At 46.7% G+C, this 14753-nt stretch overlaps 2 protein-coding genes across 4 annotated transcripts in view; one reads left to right on the forward strand and one right to left on the reverse strand.

Annotated features, from left to right (window-relative positions):
* The window catches only part of LOC130276319 (cytochrome c oxidase subunit 4 isoform 1, mitochondrial), a 27699-nt gene extending 23048 nt beyond the window's left edge, over positions 1-4651 (reverse strand). The window contains exons 1-2 of one of the 2 annotated variants that reach the window (XM_056525510.1): positions 4519-4651; positions 2341-2414 (exon numbers count right to left, since the gene is read on the reverse strand). In XM_056525510.1, the coding sequence (XP_056381485.1) occupies positions 2341-2413 (73 nt within the window). In that variant the 5' untranslated portion in view covers position 2414; positions 4519-4651. Of the gene's footprint in view, positions 1-2340; positions 2415-4355; positions 4497-4518 lie in introns of those variants that run through there. The other variant, XM_056525511.1, reaches the window with a different exon arrangement.
* Positions 4562-14621, forward strand: EMC8 (ER membrane protein complex subunit 8). 2 transcript variants are annotated; one of them, XM_056525513.1, is made up of 6 exons: positions 4562-4693; positions 6059-6271; positions 10124-10200; positions 11033-11102; positions 12623-12717; positions 13334-14621. In XM_056525513.1, exons 2-6 carry the CDS (start codon positions 6062-6064, stop codon positions 13491-13493), a joined length of 612 nt encoding a protein of 203 aa, XP_056381488.1. In that variant the 5' UTR covers positions 4562-4693; positions 6059-6061; the 3' UTR covers positions 13494-14621. The 2 variants fall into 2 exon arrangements, with proteins under 2 accessions (XP_056381488.1, XP_056381487.1); XM_056525512.1 differs by lacking the exon at positions 4562-4693 and adding an exon at positions 4944-5125.
* The last annotated feature ends 132 nt before the right edge of the window (positions 14622-14753 follow it).

Genomic DNA, 14753 nt, shown 5'->3' on the forward strand with positions numbered 1-14753 from the left:
CCCCCCGTCACATTCTCCCCCCCCCCGTCACATTCTCCCCCCCCCGTCACATTCTCCCCCCCCGTCACATTCTCCCCCCCCCCGTCACATTCTCCCCCCCGTCACATTCTCCCCCCCCCCCCTCCGTCACATTCTCCCCCCCCCCCCTCCGTCACATTCTCCCCCCCCCCCCCCCCCTCCGTCACATTCTCCCCCCCCCCCCCCCTCCGTCACATTCTCCCCCCCCCCCTCCGTCACATTCTCCCCCCCGTCACATTCTCCCCCCCCGTCACATTCTCCCCCCCCGTCACATTCTCCCCCCCCGTCACATTCTCCCCCCCCCCCCCCTCCGTCACATTCTCCCCCCCCCCCCCCCTCCGTCACATTCTCCCCCCCCCCCCCCCCTCCGTCACATTCTCCCCCCCCCCCCCCTCCGTCACATTCTCCCCCCCGCCCCCCCCTCCGTCACATTCTCCCCCCCCCCCCCCTCCGTCACATTCTCCCCCCCCCCCCCCCCCTCCGTCACATTCTCCCCCCCCCCCCCCCTCCGTCACATTCTCCCCCCCCCCCCCCTCCCGTCACATTCTCCCCCCCCCCCCCCCTCCGTCACATTCTCCCCCCCCCCCCCGTCACATTCTCCCCCCCCCCCCTCCGTCACATTCTCCCCCCCCCCCCCCCCCCTCCGTCAAATCCCCCCCCCCCCCTCCGTCACATTCTCTCCCCCCCCCCCTCCGTCACATTCTCTCCCCCCCCCCCCTCCGTCACATTCTCTCCCCCCCCCCCCCCCTCCGTCACATTCTCTCCCCCCCCCCCCCCTCCGTCACATTCTCTCCCCCCCCCCCTCCGTCACATTCTCTCTCCCCCCCCCCCCCCCCTCCGTCACATTCTCTCCCCCCCCCCCCCTCCGTCACATTCTCTCCCCCCCCCCCCTCCGTCACATTCTCTCCCCCCCCCCCCTCCGTCACATTCTCTCCCCCCCCCCCCCCTCCGTCACATTCTCTCTCCCCCCCCCCCCCCCTCCGTCACATTCTCTCCCCCCCCCCCCTCCGTCACATTCTCTCCCCCCCCCCCCCTCCGTCACATTCTCTCCCCCCCCCCCTCCGTCACATTCTCTCCCCCCCCCCCCTCCGTCACATTCTCTCCCCCCCCCCCCCTCCGTCACATTCTCTCCCCCCCCCCCCCCTCCGTCACATTCTCTCCCCCCCCCCCCTCCGTCACATTCTCTCCCCCCCCCCCCCCCGTCACATTCTCTCCCCCCCCCCCCCGTCACATTCTCTCCCCCCCCCCCCCCCCGTCACATTCTCCTCCCCCCCCCCCTCCCGTCACATTCTCTCCCCCCCCCCCCTCCCGTCACATTCTCCCCCCCCCCCTCCTCCGTCACATTCTCCCCCCCCCCCTCCTCCGTCACATTCTCCCCCCCCCCCCTCCTCCGTCACATTCTCCCCCCCCCCCCTCCTCCGTCACATTCTCCCCCCCCCCCTCCTCCGTCACATTCTCCCCCCCCCCCTCCTCCGTCACATTCTCCCCCCCCCCCTCCTCCGTCACATTCTCCCCCCCCCCTCCTCCGTCACATTCTCCCCCCCCCCCTCCTCCGTCACATTCTCCCCCCCACCCCCTCCTCCGTCACATTCTCCCCCCCCCCCCTCCTCCGTCACATTCTCCCCCCCCCCCCTCCTCCGTCACATTCTCCCCCCCCCCCTCCTCCGTCACATTCTCCCCCCCCCCCTCCTCCGTCACATTCTCCCCCCCCCCCCTCCTCCGTCACATTCTCCCCCCCCCCCTCCTCTCCGTCACATTCTCCCCCCCCCCCCTCCTCCGTCACATTCTCCCCCCCCCCCCTCCTCCGTCACATTCTCCCCCCCCCCACCTCCTCCGTCACATTCTCCCCCCCCCCTCCTCCGTCACATTCTCCCCCCCCCCCTCCTCCGTCACATTCTCCCCTCCCCCCCCTCCTCCGTCACATTCTCCCCCCCCCCTCCTCCGTCACATTCTCCCCCCCCCCTCCTCCGTCACATTCTCCCCCCCCCCTCCTCCGTCACATTCTCCCCCCCCCCCTCCTCCGTCACATTCTCCCCCCCCCCTCCTCCGTCACATTCTCCCCCCCCCCTCCTCCGTCACATTCTCCCCCCCCCCCCTCCTCCGTCACATTCTCCCCCCCCCTCCTCCGTCACATTCTCCCCCCCCCCTCCTCCGTCACATTCTCCCCCCCCCCTCCTCCGTCACATTCTCCCCCCTCCCCGTCACATTGTGGAGGAGGCATCAGAATATCAGTGTAAATTACACTGAATTTACATATTAGATTAACCAGACCATACACATTCGGACAAGAACAAATACCAGAAGGTGACAGACAGTACGTACCATGACCCTGCAGATAGGCAGAGGAAGACAGAGCCCTCCGTCCAACCATGCTGAGCACTCGTGAAGACATCATTCTGGAAGAGAAGAACTGTCAATTACTACAAATACTAGACAAACATTATATAGAAATCTTATCAAATCCCAACCATCTAGCCTTCCCCAATCTGCCAGATCACTGAAGATCCTGAACTAATTGGACTCATGCACTCACTTATCTGAGGAAGCTGCAGAATCTGGGAAAGCATATTAATATGTATGCGCTTCTCCAGAACAGGACTATTAGGTCGGATTCGCTTTCTCAGGTGTCTGAGTCAGTTGGCCGCTAGGATCGCGCAGACATTGCTGTCCCCATAGATGGCACTCTCTGTGGAGGGGATTCCTCCAGAACATTTATAAAAACCTGTACAAAGGAAAAGTTGCTCAGTTGCCCATAGCAACCAATCAGATCTCTTCTTTCATTTTGCAGAGGCCTTGTTAAAAATTAAAGAATGATCTGATTTGTTGCTATGGGCAACTTTTCCTTTGCACAGGTTTTGATAAATCTCCCCCAATGTTCTGAGTTTCTTTTTTTTTTTTTTTTTTTTTTTCTGGAATTTTTTTATCGGAATTTTCTGATGGAAATTCAGACCTGAAAATTCCGTAGTATGAATGAGTTCACGGACCGCCAATTCACCTGCATGTTAAGGTTAATGCAGCGGAATTTCCAATTTAAATTCCTGTCGGAAATTCCATAGTGTAATCTCTTCCTTAGTGATATACTTCAGATTAGAGAGTGTTTTCTCATTCCAACAGCTACAATATAATAAGACTAAAGGCCCCACCAGATACATGAGCTGAAGGATTCTTACAACAAAAGCAGCATGCACTCCAGCACTTATACAGTTAACATACTGTAGATAGAAAATGCAGCGTTAATCCAGAGGAAGCCAAATAAAAAAAATATAAAAAAGTGACAAGTGACATGCCTGAAGAGGGCTGGCTGTACAAATCAGGAAACAACCCAGTAGAGCCTAAAAACCATCCACAACCATTTGTAACAAAATGCTATCCTTGTGTCTAGTGACAGACATCTGTACAATGATTCTATAGAGCAGTGGTCTCCAACCTGCAGACCTCCAGATGTTGCAAAACTACAACTCCCAGCATGCCCGGACAGCCGTTGGCTGTCCGGGCATGCTGGGAGTTGTAGTTTTGCAACATCTGGAGGTCCGCAGGTTGGAGACCACTGCTATAGAGGATCCTTACCAGTAATGTGAAGGGCTACTGAACCTCCAGACTGTCCACAGGTGTAGTAGGTTCCAGACTCCACACTAACCAGTAAGGTGACCTAACATAGAAGGTCATGGTGTCCTGGCTGAATCAGCCTCCGCACTGCCAGATATGGAGTAAGGGAGCAGCCTACCCCTTTATAAAAGAAAACCTGACACATATAAAGCAGTTCAATCTGTACGCAGCATTGTTATAGATCAGTAGGAGCCGAGCAGATTGATATATACTTTAGTGGGAGATGTTCCATCATAACTTGTCATTTATTCATGTAAATCTTTGCTCATTCTGGCCAAGTAGTCATGTGGGCGGTCTTAATCAGTAATTGGCAGCTGTGGAGAGAGAGAGAGAGAGAGATAGAGAGAGAGAGAGAGAGATAGAGAGAGAGAGAGATAGAGAGAGAGAGAGATAGAGAGAGAGAGAGATAGAGAGAGAGATATAGAGAGAGAGAGATATATAGAGAGAGATATATAGAGAGAGATAGAGAGAGATATATAGAGAGAGATATATAGAGAGAGATATATATAGAGAGAGAGAGAGAGATATAGAGAGGGAGAGATATAGAGAGGGAGAGATATAGAGAGATATAGAGAGAGAGATATAGAGAGAACTGTCAATCACTGAGCGGCACTGCCCACATGACTACTTATCCCAGAATGAGCAGATATTTACACGGATAAGTGACAATCCTGGAACATTCTCCACTATACATTAACCCGCTCGCATCCTACTGCTATAGAACATAATACCTGCAGATTGGAGCAAAGGTCCAAGGAGCACTCGCTGCACGTGTATACTAGGCGGTGCAGCAGATACAAGGTGTACAGAAAGAGCGGCTCAGTGACACAGCTCCCGGTACACTACACGCCCAGGCTCGGCCTGTCCTCTCCGGACTCTACTCTCCGCACTCACCTCAACCGCGGCCGCCTGCCAAGTACAGAAAGGACACCGGAACTAGTAAGGAGACGACTAGCGGAAAGAAAGGAAGCCCCACCCACTGCCGCACTGCACGCTGGGATGCCTCGGAGGACTCTACACGCGCAGTTGACTTGTGGCTCCGCCTCTGCTGTTGACGTCTCGGTGAAGGGTATGTAGAATGGAAATGTAAATACTAGCGGAGCTGCTACCCCTGGTTATCACAGAGAAACTACAGTCCCAGAGCCACAGCAGTGAATTTGTATATAACACAGTGTTTTCCAACCAGGGTGCCTCCAGCTGTTGCAAACCTACAACTACTAGCATGCCCCTACAGGCTTTTGCTGTCCGGAAATGCTGGAAGTTGTACTTTTGCAACAGCAGGAGGCACCCTGGTCGGGCGAAACAAAAAAAAAATTGCGGCGCCCTTACAAAACATGGCCGCCAGCGAGCTGCTTACTACCGCGCACGTGATCTGCGTGTACTTAACGTCTTTGCTGTAAATGTGTGTGCGACTGCTGGCTGCTCGATTTACGGTTTTGTGTAGACTGCTTGCGGTGACTAACACTTCATACCCGGCACAGCGCACCGGGAGCAGCCTGAGGTGAGGAACGGGGAAGTAGAGGGATCGCTGAGGGAGGGAAGAGGAATTCTATGACCTGTCAGCTTTACACTGCTTGAGGCCCTCCTCCCTCCCATAAATATTTACAGACCCCATCCATGTACCCCCAGTACATACATGCATCCCCCATATATACATATCTTCCCCATCCATCTCCTTGTACATGCATATATCCCACCCATCCACATGTACACGCATTTATCCCCCCATATATATATGTATACATCCACTGCACCCCTTATGTGCCAAACCTTTTATTGTCCATCATGTTTCACGCTTTGATTGCATTCCGGTCAGTTGACAAACCGTTAAAGGTGTACTGAAATTCTTATCCCCTATCGTGGGGGAGGATGGGTCTCTGATCACAGGGGGGGTCTAACCAATGGGACCACCACTCAAGATCTACTGCCCTGCACCCCAGCTTTCCTCCAGCATGAAGCAGTGGTTGACACATCCCCTCCAGGCATCTCTATCGGAGAGCCAGAAATACATGAGTGCAGTATCTTCAGCTCTCCCATAGAGATGCATGGAGGGGGCAGTGGTTACTCTGTGCACGAGGAGAGACAGAATGGTGGGCAGGAGATCGCGGTTGGACCCCTGTGATTAGAGACATCACCTATCCTTTGGATAGGGGACAAGAACTTCATCACCGGACTACCCCTTTACAAAGGGGTAGCTTTTACAAAATGGTCTTTATTAAAATATCTGTTGCACATCCACTGATCATTTCATTCATACTGTAGACAGCCATGATCGGCCTATGGTGATAGATTCCTTGCTCCACCACCTTGTCTCATTGCATAATATAACTGCTGTGAGGGGCATGGAGCACACTGAGCCCCAGTGTCTTCTGCTCATAATGTCTGTGTAGGAGTTCCCCCAAGCCATAAGAAATGTCTTTTCTTTCCTGCATAGAAAATGCCTGTCTTCAAGTTAACAACACAAGCTTACTGCAAGATGATGCTGCACAGCGCCAAGCACCCAGCCTGCTCAGTGAATGGCATCCTGGTAGCCGAAAAGCAGAAGCGTAAAGATGCTCCACAGCAGCAGATCCTGTTTGTGGACTGCATCCCACTTTTCCATGGTACCATTGCTCTGTCTCCAGTGTTGGAGGTGGCGCTAACGCTGGTAAGAGGAGATCTGACCCCCTGCTGATGATCTGGTGGAGCTAAAGGGGCAAAGGCCCAGCTATTTATAATAAGAAACGTTTATCACATAGGCCAGTTTCACAGAGACATAATACAGCCACCTCTTTTCGTCCATAGTACAATGGCAAGCCCTGCCCAACTGGGCTTCACTTTAGCACATAAAACAATAATCATAATTAGAAAAATAGCCAAGGTCAAAACATATATAAATATGTGCTGCAGAATAGTCCCTATTATGAACCTTGAGGACCAAGGCAAGTAAACTCAGTGTGGAGCATTGATCTTACCCTGTTCTCAATGCAGTGGCTCAGCACTCAAACTCTTTGAGAGTGAAAAATGTATTTTGCTCAACATTTAAGTTCCAATGAGGATCCTTTTGCTGCACCATTATATTGGTATCTTCAGTGGACTGATCGGGTTTCAGATGCTGGCACCATCTATGATTAGGACTGGCTAGGTAGTGCTGTATTCATCCTATTGTGATCACAGGAGAAGCCTATTAGAAAATACCTGGATGTTTGTATTTATGTATACTTCTTTAGAAAATCTTTTAATAAAAAAAAAAATCTGAAAAAATATGTGGAGAAACCTGTAGCACCACGGCTGCAATGCGGGCACCGCAACCCCAGATCTTCCAAGCATTGCGTCATGTGTGCTGCCCACTCGGACACGATGGATAATGACACGCATTGGAGAGAGTGGCAGACCAGGACTGGAGCATGTGCACCAGCCACAAACTCTGAGTGAGATTTATCAAAACCTGTCCAGAGGAAAAGTTGCTGAGTTGTCCATAGCAACCAATCAGATCACTTCTTTCATTTTTGAAAAGGCCTCTGAAAAATAAAGTGATCTGATTGGTTGCTATGAGCAACTTTTCCTCTGAACAGATTTTGATAAATCTCCCTTTTAGTCTCCATTAAGAGCTAAGGCATTATAGTTACATAGTTCATAAGATTGAAAAAAGACCAGAGTCCATCAAGTTCAACCTATAACCCTAATGAGTCCCTACAGAGTTGATCCAGAGGAAGGCAAATAACCCTCATACTAGAGGTAAAAATTCCTTTCCGACTCCAAATATGGCATCAGAATAAATCCCTGGATCAACGTTCTGTCCCTATAATTCTAGTATACATAACCAGCGATGTTATTATTCTCCAAGAATGCATCCAGACCCGCTTTGAACTCTTTTACAGAGTTCCCCATGACCACCTCCTCAGGCAGAGAATTCCACAGTCTCACTGCTCTTACAGTAAAGAACCCCCGTCTGTGCTGGTGTAGAAACCTTCTTTCCTCTAGATGTAGAGGATGCCCCCTTGTTATAGATACAGTCCTGGGTATAAATAGATCATGGGAGAGATCTCTGTACTGCCCCCTGATATATTTATACATAGTTATTAGGTCTCCCCTAAGCCTTCTTTTTTTCTAAACTAAATAACCCAAATTCTGATAATCTTTCTGGGTACTGTAGTCCTCCCATTCCCCGTATTACACTGGTTGCCCGACAATTATCATTGTCCATACAGCGAGCTAAGCCTAATCACATACAACCAGTGTCTTATGTTAATGGAGCCCGGCAGCCAAAGTGACAGCAAGATAAATGCTTATTACATCAACAAATTGAAATGAAATAAATAATTGAACATCAAAGTACATAAGCATTTTTAATTCAATAGAACTGTGTGGTGTCTGCATATTGGCAGAGTGAATATTAAATAAAAGGTAAGTGAACCATTAACAGAAAGCAGAGCTGTGTGATAAATTATAATGTGGTTGGATACACTGCCATGAGATCAAGGTACTAATGGTGACAAAAAAGGAAGCAGAGCACTAAAGTGAATTATGTTGTATGATAGAATGTCCTGGAAAAAAATTATAATGCACATTTGCACAAAAATGCTGCCACAGGCAGATAAAGAGCAATAAGCCCACATAAAATGTGCGGATAAATGATCGAAGACCTGCCATATGAAAAGAAGAAACTGAAGAGTAATAAAAAATATATATAAAGGCCATAATTGAGGTATGGATTAAATTGGTACAAATTATTAAACACACATGCAGGAAAATAAAGAAATTATTAAAACGCAAGTATATGTGGTGACCCCTGAAAAAGGTTATATACGTGCAATCAAAGGGTATTTTACATAAGAGAAACATGTATGCCACACATGATCACAAAATAATGATGGAAAAAGACAGTAAATGGCAAGAGCTTTAAAAAGAGGCCTTACATTATCCATCAGTCATACTGTCCAGTGTATATAAAACAGTCATTCTTCCATCACCACAGAAACCCAGTCAACCACACCAAACAGGCACTATGCATAAATTCACCACTTACAAGACCATCTCTAGAAGAAATAAAACAAATTCAAATCACAAACAGAAAAAGACCTGAAAACCTGCCAGAAAACTAATGATCAAAGACATGGGGCAAAGAGGTAGTATAATATTTAACCCTAGGGGGCTCCAGAGAGTCAAACAACCAGATCCAGTGTCCATCACGCTTGGCTGTTGTTGCTACCCTGCATACCAAGATTACTACAGTCACCAGTTATGGCCATACATGGCATTCACCTATGTGCCAATGTCCTGTTTTATTCTTCCAAGACATTCTATCATGCAACGGAATTCACTTTTTTGCTTTCCCTTTTTATTTATTTATTATTTTGTCACTTTGTTCTCATGGCAATGTAGTCATAAACACTGTCATTTATCACCCATTTTTTTCCCCTTCATATTCTACATTCACTCTTATACCATTATGCAAACTCCACACTAATTAATTAATAAAACACTAATGTACTTTATAATATTTATTTAACTTCCATTTATTGATATTTTTATATTGATAAGTATTTATATATTTACTTTGGCAGTCGGGCCCCTTTGATATGAGCGACTGGTTGTATGTGTTTGTTTAGGTTGTCTCCACTCACCATATGGGCAGTGTGAGTGTCTGGCTGGTGCGCATATGCCAATCCTTGGGTGTGAATAATTATGCAACCTGTCTAAATTACTTGTCATATGCCCAGCCCCCATGAGGCGATTCCTGAAAGTTGTAGGGGGGCAGGTGCCTGCATTACAGCCACCAGGACTACAGGTATTTTTTCTAAATAGGCTTGTTCTGTGATTATGCTTCTTTTGTGTATAGATATACTATATTTTGTGTGTGTAATAAATATATTTACATTATACTTTAACCTCCTGGGAGGACTTCAACCCTGGACAACAGTTGTGCCTGAAACATGTGTCAGTGTGGTCATTCCTCCGCACGGCCTTCTGGCTGTGAATGCATCGCTATTCCGCTGCTAGAGCAGGACTGTGTTAGAAATAGCTGGCAGAAGAGATCATGGAAATGGTGCACAATTTCTGTTAGAAAGTTGCATGATAGTAATGCAGAGGAATAATGAAGTTTCTGGCAGCTTACGGTTGTTGTGCTTTTTTTTTAAATTTATTTATTTTTAACTTACTGCATAATTTTTTTTTCTCCCCCTTTTAACTTCATTGGGGGGGAACTATGCTATTACAAATCAAGGGGGGTTCTATATATTTATGGGGAGATTTATAAAAACCTGTGTAAAGGAAATGATGGTGCAGTTGTCCATAACAACCTATCAGATTTCTTCCAGAGGCCTTTTCTTGCTGTGGGCAACTGGAATGGTTTCTTTAATAACAAGCTGCAGGCTCAGTATGGGCAGATCATTGATGCTGACACTTGTGCACATGAAGCTTTTTGGAGTGGGATCAGATGACCTATCATAAATAGTCGCAGGGCACTGCCTGACGCAGGGTTTTTGCTGACACAATCTGTTGTCACATTTCTTCTCAGATTGACACGTGGTGTAAAGAGAACAGTTATGTAATAGCCGGCTACTATCAAGGGAACGAGCGTCTCAAAGACAACAGGTCAGTGCTGCACTATATTGTTCTCACAGTAAGACTGCAATATAACAACCACATTTGTCAATTACATGAAAGGGATAGTAACATGTAATATAGCATCTGAGTATATCCAGTATAGAATAGATATGTATACTTGTGGACAGGACCTAAGCTGTAGCCATAAAAGCCTCTATTCCTAACACTGCAGGCTGCATCCAATAGAAGCAGACATTTCTGTAGAACATGAACCTTCTTTCTATGATTGCACAGCTTTATATATTAAAAAGTTTGGATGTACACTACGCCTCTTGGGGCCCATGCACGCTACGGAAATTCAGCGAGTAATTTCCTTGCTGAATTCCGTCAGCGGATCCATGCTTCCTGGGATCAGGGTTATTTTTGCATGGAATTTGCAGTGGAAAGTAACCCCTGTCATTCAAACTCCCATTGAGTAATGGACTTTTCCATGTGGGTTTCTCCAAAAGAATGAATTTTTGGTGAAATCTGGATCCACGTCAGAAGTTTCGCTATAGAACTTCAGTAGTGTGCACTGAACAGCAGAATCCCATTGAGGTCAATGGGATTCTGATACAAACTGATTCTGTTCAGAATTAATACTGAGCAAAATATCTATACCAGTGTTTCGCAACCTGGGTCCCTCCAGGTGTAGCAAAACTACAAATCCCAGCATGTCTGGGCAGCTGGAGGCATCCTGGTTGGGAAACACAGATCTGTACTGTGAATGGGCACTTGCCTGTCAGATGTAGCATGTTCATTTTAAGTTACCAGTCCATTACTTCTATTTCATGTTTGTATTTTCTTCTGTGATTGGATTATATATTTATTTGTGTTTCAGTCTTAACCCTGTTGGGGAGAAAATTGCATCACGGATTGCAGAGGGGTACTGCGACGCAGCTTTAATAATGGTACAGAAATTCATGTTATCCAGCAATATTATTTCCTAGTCACCAGTCTATCTATGCAGTCAGCGGCAGTGTTGTATAAGGTGGGGAGTATGGAGTATTCAATGAAGAGTAAAGCAGCTTGTTTGTTGAGGTGGGTGGAGTATTATATGAGGGGATCAGTTGTTCACTCCACTACTGTCTGGTGCTGGCCTTCAGATATTTGGCAGAAGGGTGTGTCAGCATCTGATATGTAAATCCTGCAGGACTAGAAGAATTGTATTGTTACTGCAGTTGTATAGAACTAAGGTGTGGGCTGCAGAGCACCTTTTTGCCCCCCAAAAATGGATAATTAAACAGGAGCAGGGGTTAAGTCAGGGCAATACCAACCAGCTAGGTTATTTCATTTGTGGAAAACAGCTTCCTATGTTTGCTATCACTGTGAAGCTCTCCCCCCCTGTGGCCACAGGTATCATGTGCAGCTTAAATTTAACTTTCATTAAAGGAGTATTGCAGCCATAGAACACTTATCCCCCTATCCGCAGGATAGGGGATAAGTGTCTGTCTGTGGGGTGTCCAGCGCTGAAATTGACTTTAATGAGCTGACCGGAGTCACAGTTTGATTCTGGTCGACTAATTTGTGACCCGTATCTGGTTTTCTGACCAGACCTAAAACCGTAGTATACTATGGTTTTAGGTCTAGTCACAAAACCGGATACGGGGCAGAAATGAGCCGACCAGAGTCAAACGGGGACTCCGGTCGGTTCATTAAAGTCAATGGATTTCAGCACTGGTCCGGTTAGGGTACAGGAGTGCACGGTTTTCCCCCTCCCCCCCAGCTGGATCCGGCAGCCGTAGCCTGAAAACGTGGTGTGCAGGCACCCTTAGTCTGTCAGCCTGCTCAGTCTCTGGTGCCTCTGTGAGGGAGGAAGGGCTCGTGGCCCAGCAGGCACGGCATCATCTGAAGCCTGCCAGGGCTCGCTTCCACCCTTCTTTATCTGTGCTGTGCTCCCTCTTGGGAGTGCGCATAAATGAGTCAGCTCCCAGCACGTTATAAGTAATACATTTATGAAATACTCACAATGCTCAGATGAAATTCTTCACCAGTCCTGTGCTGCGATTCCTCCTCTCTATAGGTCCTGTGCTGTGATGCCTCCTCTCACTATGCCTGCATGCTGTGGGCTTATTGTGTCAGGAAGCAGAGACCAGGTGGGTGGGGCTATGCAAGTGCGCGGAGCTCTCTCTCCCTCAGGTTTCGTATACATGCAGAGAGCGAGCTATGGGGAGAGTTGGTCCAGTCTGCATTTCCTGAGTTTGGATTTCTGCCTGGCGAGAGTGTGTGAGAGGGGGTGACAATGCAGTTTGGACCAGTAGTGAGACCCCTAGTAGGCGGCTTTTCAAAGTTAAAAAAAAAACACATAAAACAACTTTTTTTTATTTTTTTTATATATTAGGAACATTTTTATTTACACAGGAGTGACATATTAAAAGTTAATTTTAATGACTGCCCATTTAAGTCTTCTGTTTTGTGTTTTTATTCATAGGTGGACAACTCTAAATTCTCCATGGATTGCATAATCCCTTCCATCCATTTGTATGAGTTTCATGATAATAGGTGGAAAGCAAGAGACCCACACGAGTAAGTATGCAGAGTGATTCTAGCATGATGTTACTCTCTCCTACACACTGTGGATATCTGCATCTTAAAAATCTAAGTGGCCCACAAACTGCTGTTAAAGCTCCCACCATGCTTGTCACCCTGCTTCCTGGAGTATCAGATGGCAAAAACAGCCTAGTTATGTATAAATTCTGGAAAGAGGGGAAGGGATGTATTCTGAATTAGTTGAAAACACACAACAGCATGCTAGGGCTGTAAAATAACAATCGGAGCATACTTTTCTCACCTGGTCCATTGCCACCACCTGGTCACTCTGTTCACTTACCTTGATGGCTATCTTTCCATTCCTCAGTGATTAGCTGCAATAACAGGAGAGTGGAGACGGTAAGTTATTACAGTAAGTAAACCGAGGGAAAAGGAAGACCAGGGCACCAGTTCTAGACCTGACAAGCGGAGTATGCTTTTATTTTCTTTTTTTTATAGCCCTATCAAGCTGTCATTTGTTTATTTTAACAAATTTGGAATACTTCTGTTAACAGAAGCTGATGGCTAGGGATTGATATCTAATGGGAATATTATAATTTTGGGGGTTGAGTTCATGTACTAGGCACTTTCAGATACTTTTCTGCATTTCCAGAGACGTCTTTGAAGACTGGCCAGAAGCGCAAAGGATCACTGCTTCTCTCATGGACAGCCGTTCTTACGAAACCCTTGTGGATTTTGACAGCCACCTAGATGACTTGCGTAATGACTGGACCAACCCTGAAATTAATAAGTCCATAATTCATCTATGCTAAGGTCAGGGGAACCACCACAGGCCCATGCTATGCAAGATGACTGCCGAATGTAGAAACTCAAGTGAAAACCCATTTCTACTGCCCGGCGGGGATTTGTACATTGTTTTAATGGTTTAAATATGGGGGCGCTTCTGAAATTACAGACAGGACTTATTGGTGGGGAGTCCACATAAGTAATGTCCGTCCATGCCCCTGAAACTGGTGCAAAAGAAGACTGTTCTACAGAGCATTATGCGTTTTCTATAAGCGGGAGAAGATTTATGAGAAGAATCTCCCTCTTTGTGTTTTTGTTTTTTGACCAGGCAATTTATTAGAGAATTAATAATGTGACATTTTATCAAGAAAAAAAATCTACATGAAGTTTTACACAAGATGGAGAAATCCTATGGACAATAACATGTCTATAAAAAGGATACTGTGATCCTCTGTAATAGTTTTTTTTTTTTATATTTGATTATGGTTTCTTTCATGCTGCCTGTAGGTGAGTTGAAGAGTTGGTCCCAAGCAGAATTACCACTCCACCACATCACTACACATGTATTATAAAAAAAAAATATATATTATTTTTTGGTATATTTTCAGAACAGACATTTGTTCCTTTTTCTGGGTATGTTCTGTTATGTTCTGAGTAGAGGTGAGCGAAGTAATAGTGATTTGATTAGTCACGAACCTTGAGGCTCGGCAGTTGATGACTTTATCCTGCATATATTAGTTCAGCTTTCAGGTGTTCCGGTGAGTTGTAAAAGGTGCATACAGTCCTAGGAGACTCTCTCCTAGGACTGTATCCACCTTTTCCAGCCCACCGGAGCACCTGAAAGCTGAACTAATATATATGCAGGATAAAGTCATCAACTGCCGAGCCACAAATTTTGTGATTAATCAAATCACTATTACTTCGCTCACCTCTAGTTCTGGGCCTCACGCATCATCTCACACTGAAAGTCTGATTTCCTCTTACAAAAGAAAATTTTGGCAATTCTGTATTACACGTTTTCTATTCTGCTTGGAGACAAGGACGTTGCATGTTATTTCAGAGGTAAATAAATATATATTTTAATTGTTTTATTTCCTGGTCAGGTATTTGTTTCATGAAAATTAAATAATAAATAAAAAATTCCAATTCTAAAATATGCACAGTTTTGTGTCAACCTTCTGGCTTACAATTCAGATTGTAATTGTCTCCATATCATTATACAGCCTGCCGTGTATGATTTTTTTATAACGTCTAGGAGCCACATAGGGGATCCATACCAAATCAGG

This window comes from Hyla sarda, chromosome 6 (assembly GCF_029499605.1).
Source record: "Hyla sarda isolate aHylSar1 chromosome 6, aHylSar1.hap1, whole genome shotgun sequence".
NCBI lineage: Eukaryota > Metazoa > Chordata > Amphibia > Anura > Hylidae > Hyla > Hyla sarda.

Bases quoted from the DNA above. Each gene is read 5' to 3' on its own strand.
- EMC8 (XM_056525513.1), top strand. From the start codon at position 6,062: ATGCCTGTCTTCAAGTTAACAACACAAGCTTACTGCAAGATGATGCTG. The intron at 6,272-10,123 runs GTAAGAGGAGAT...ATTTCTTCTCAG, and splicing joins TGGAGGTGGCGCTAACGCTG to ATTGACACGTGGTGTAAAGA. The intron at 11,103-12,622 runs GTACAGAAATTC...TTTTATTCATAG, and splicing joins GCGACGCAGCTTTAATAATG to GTGGACAACTCTAAATTCTC.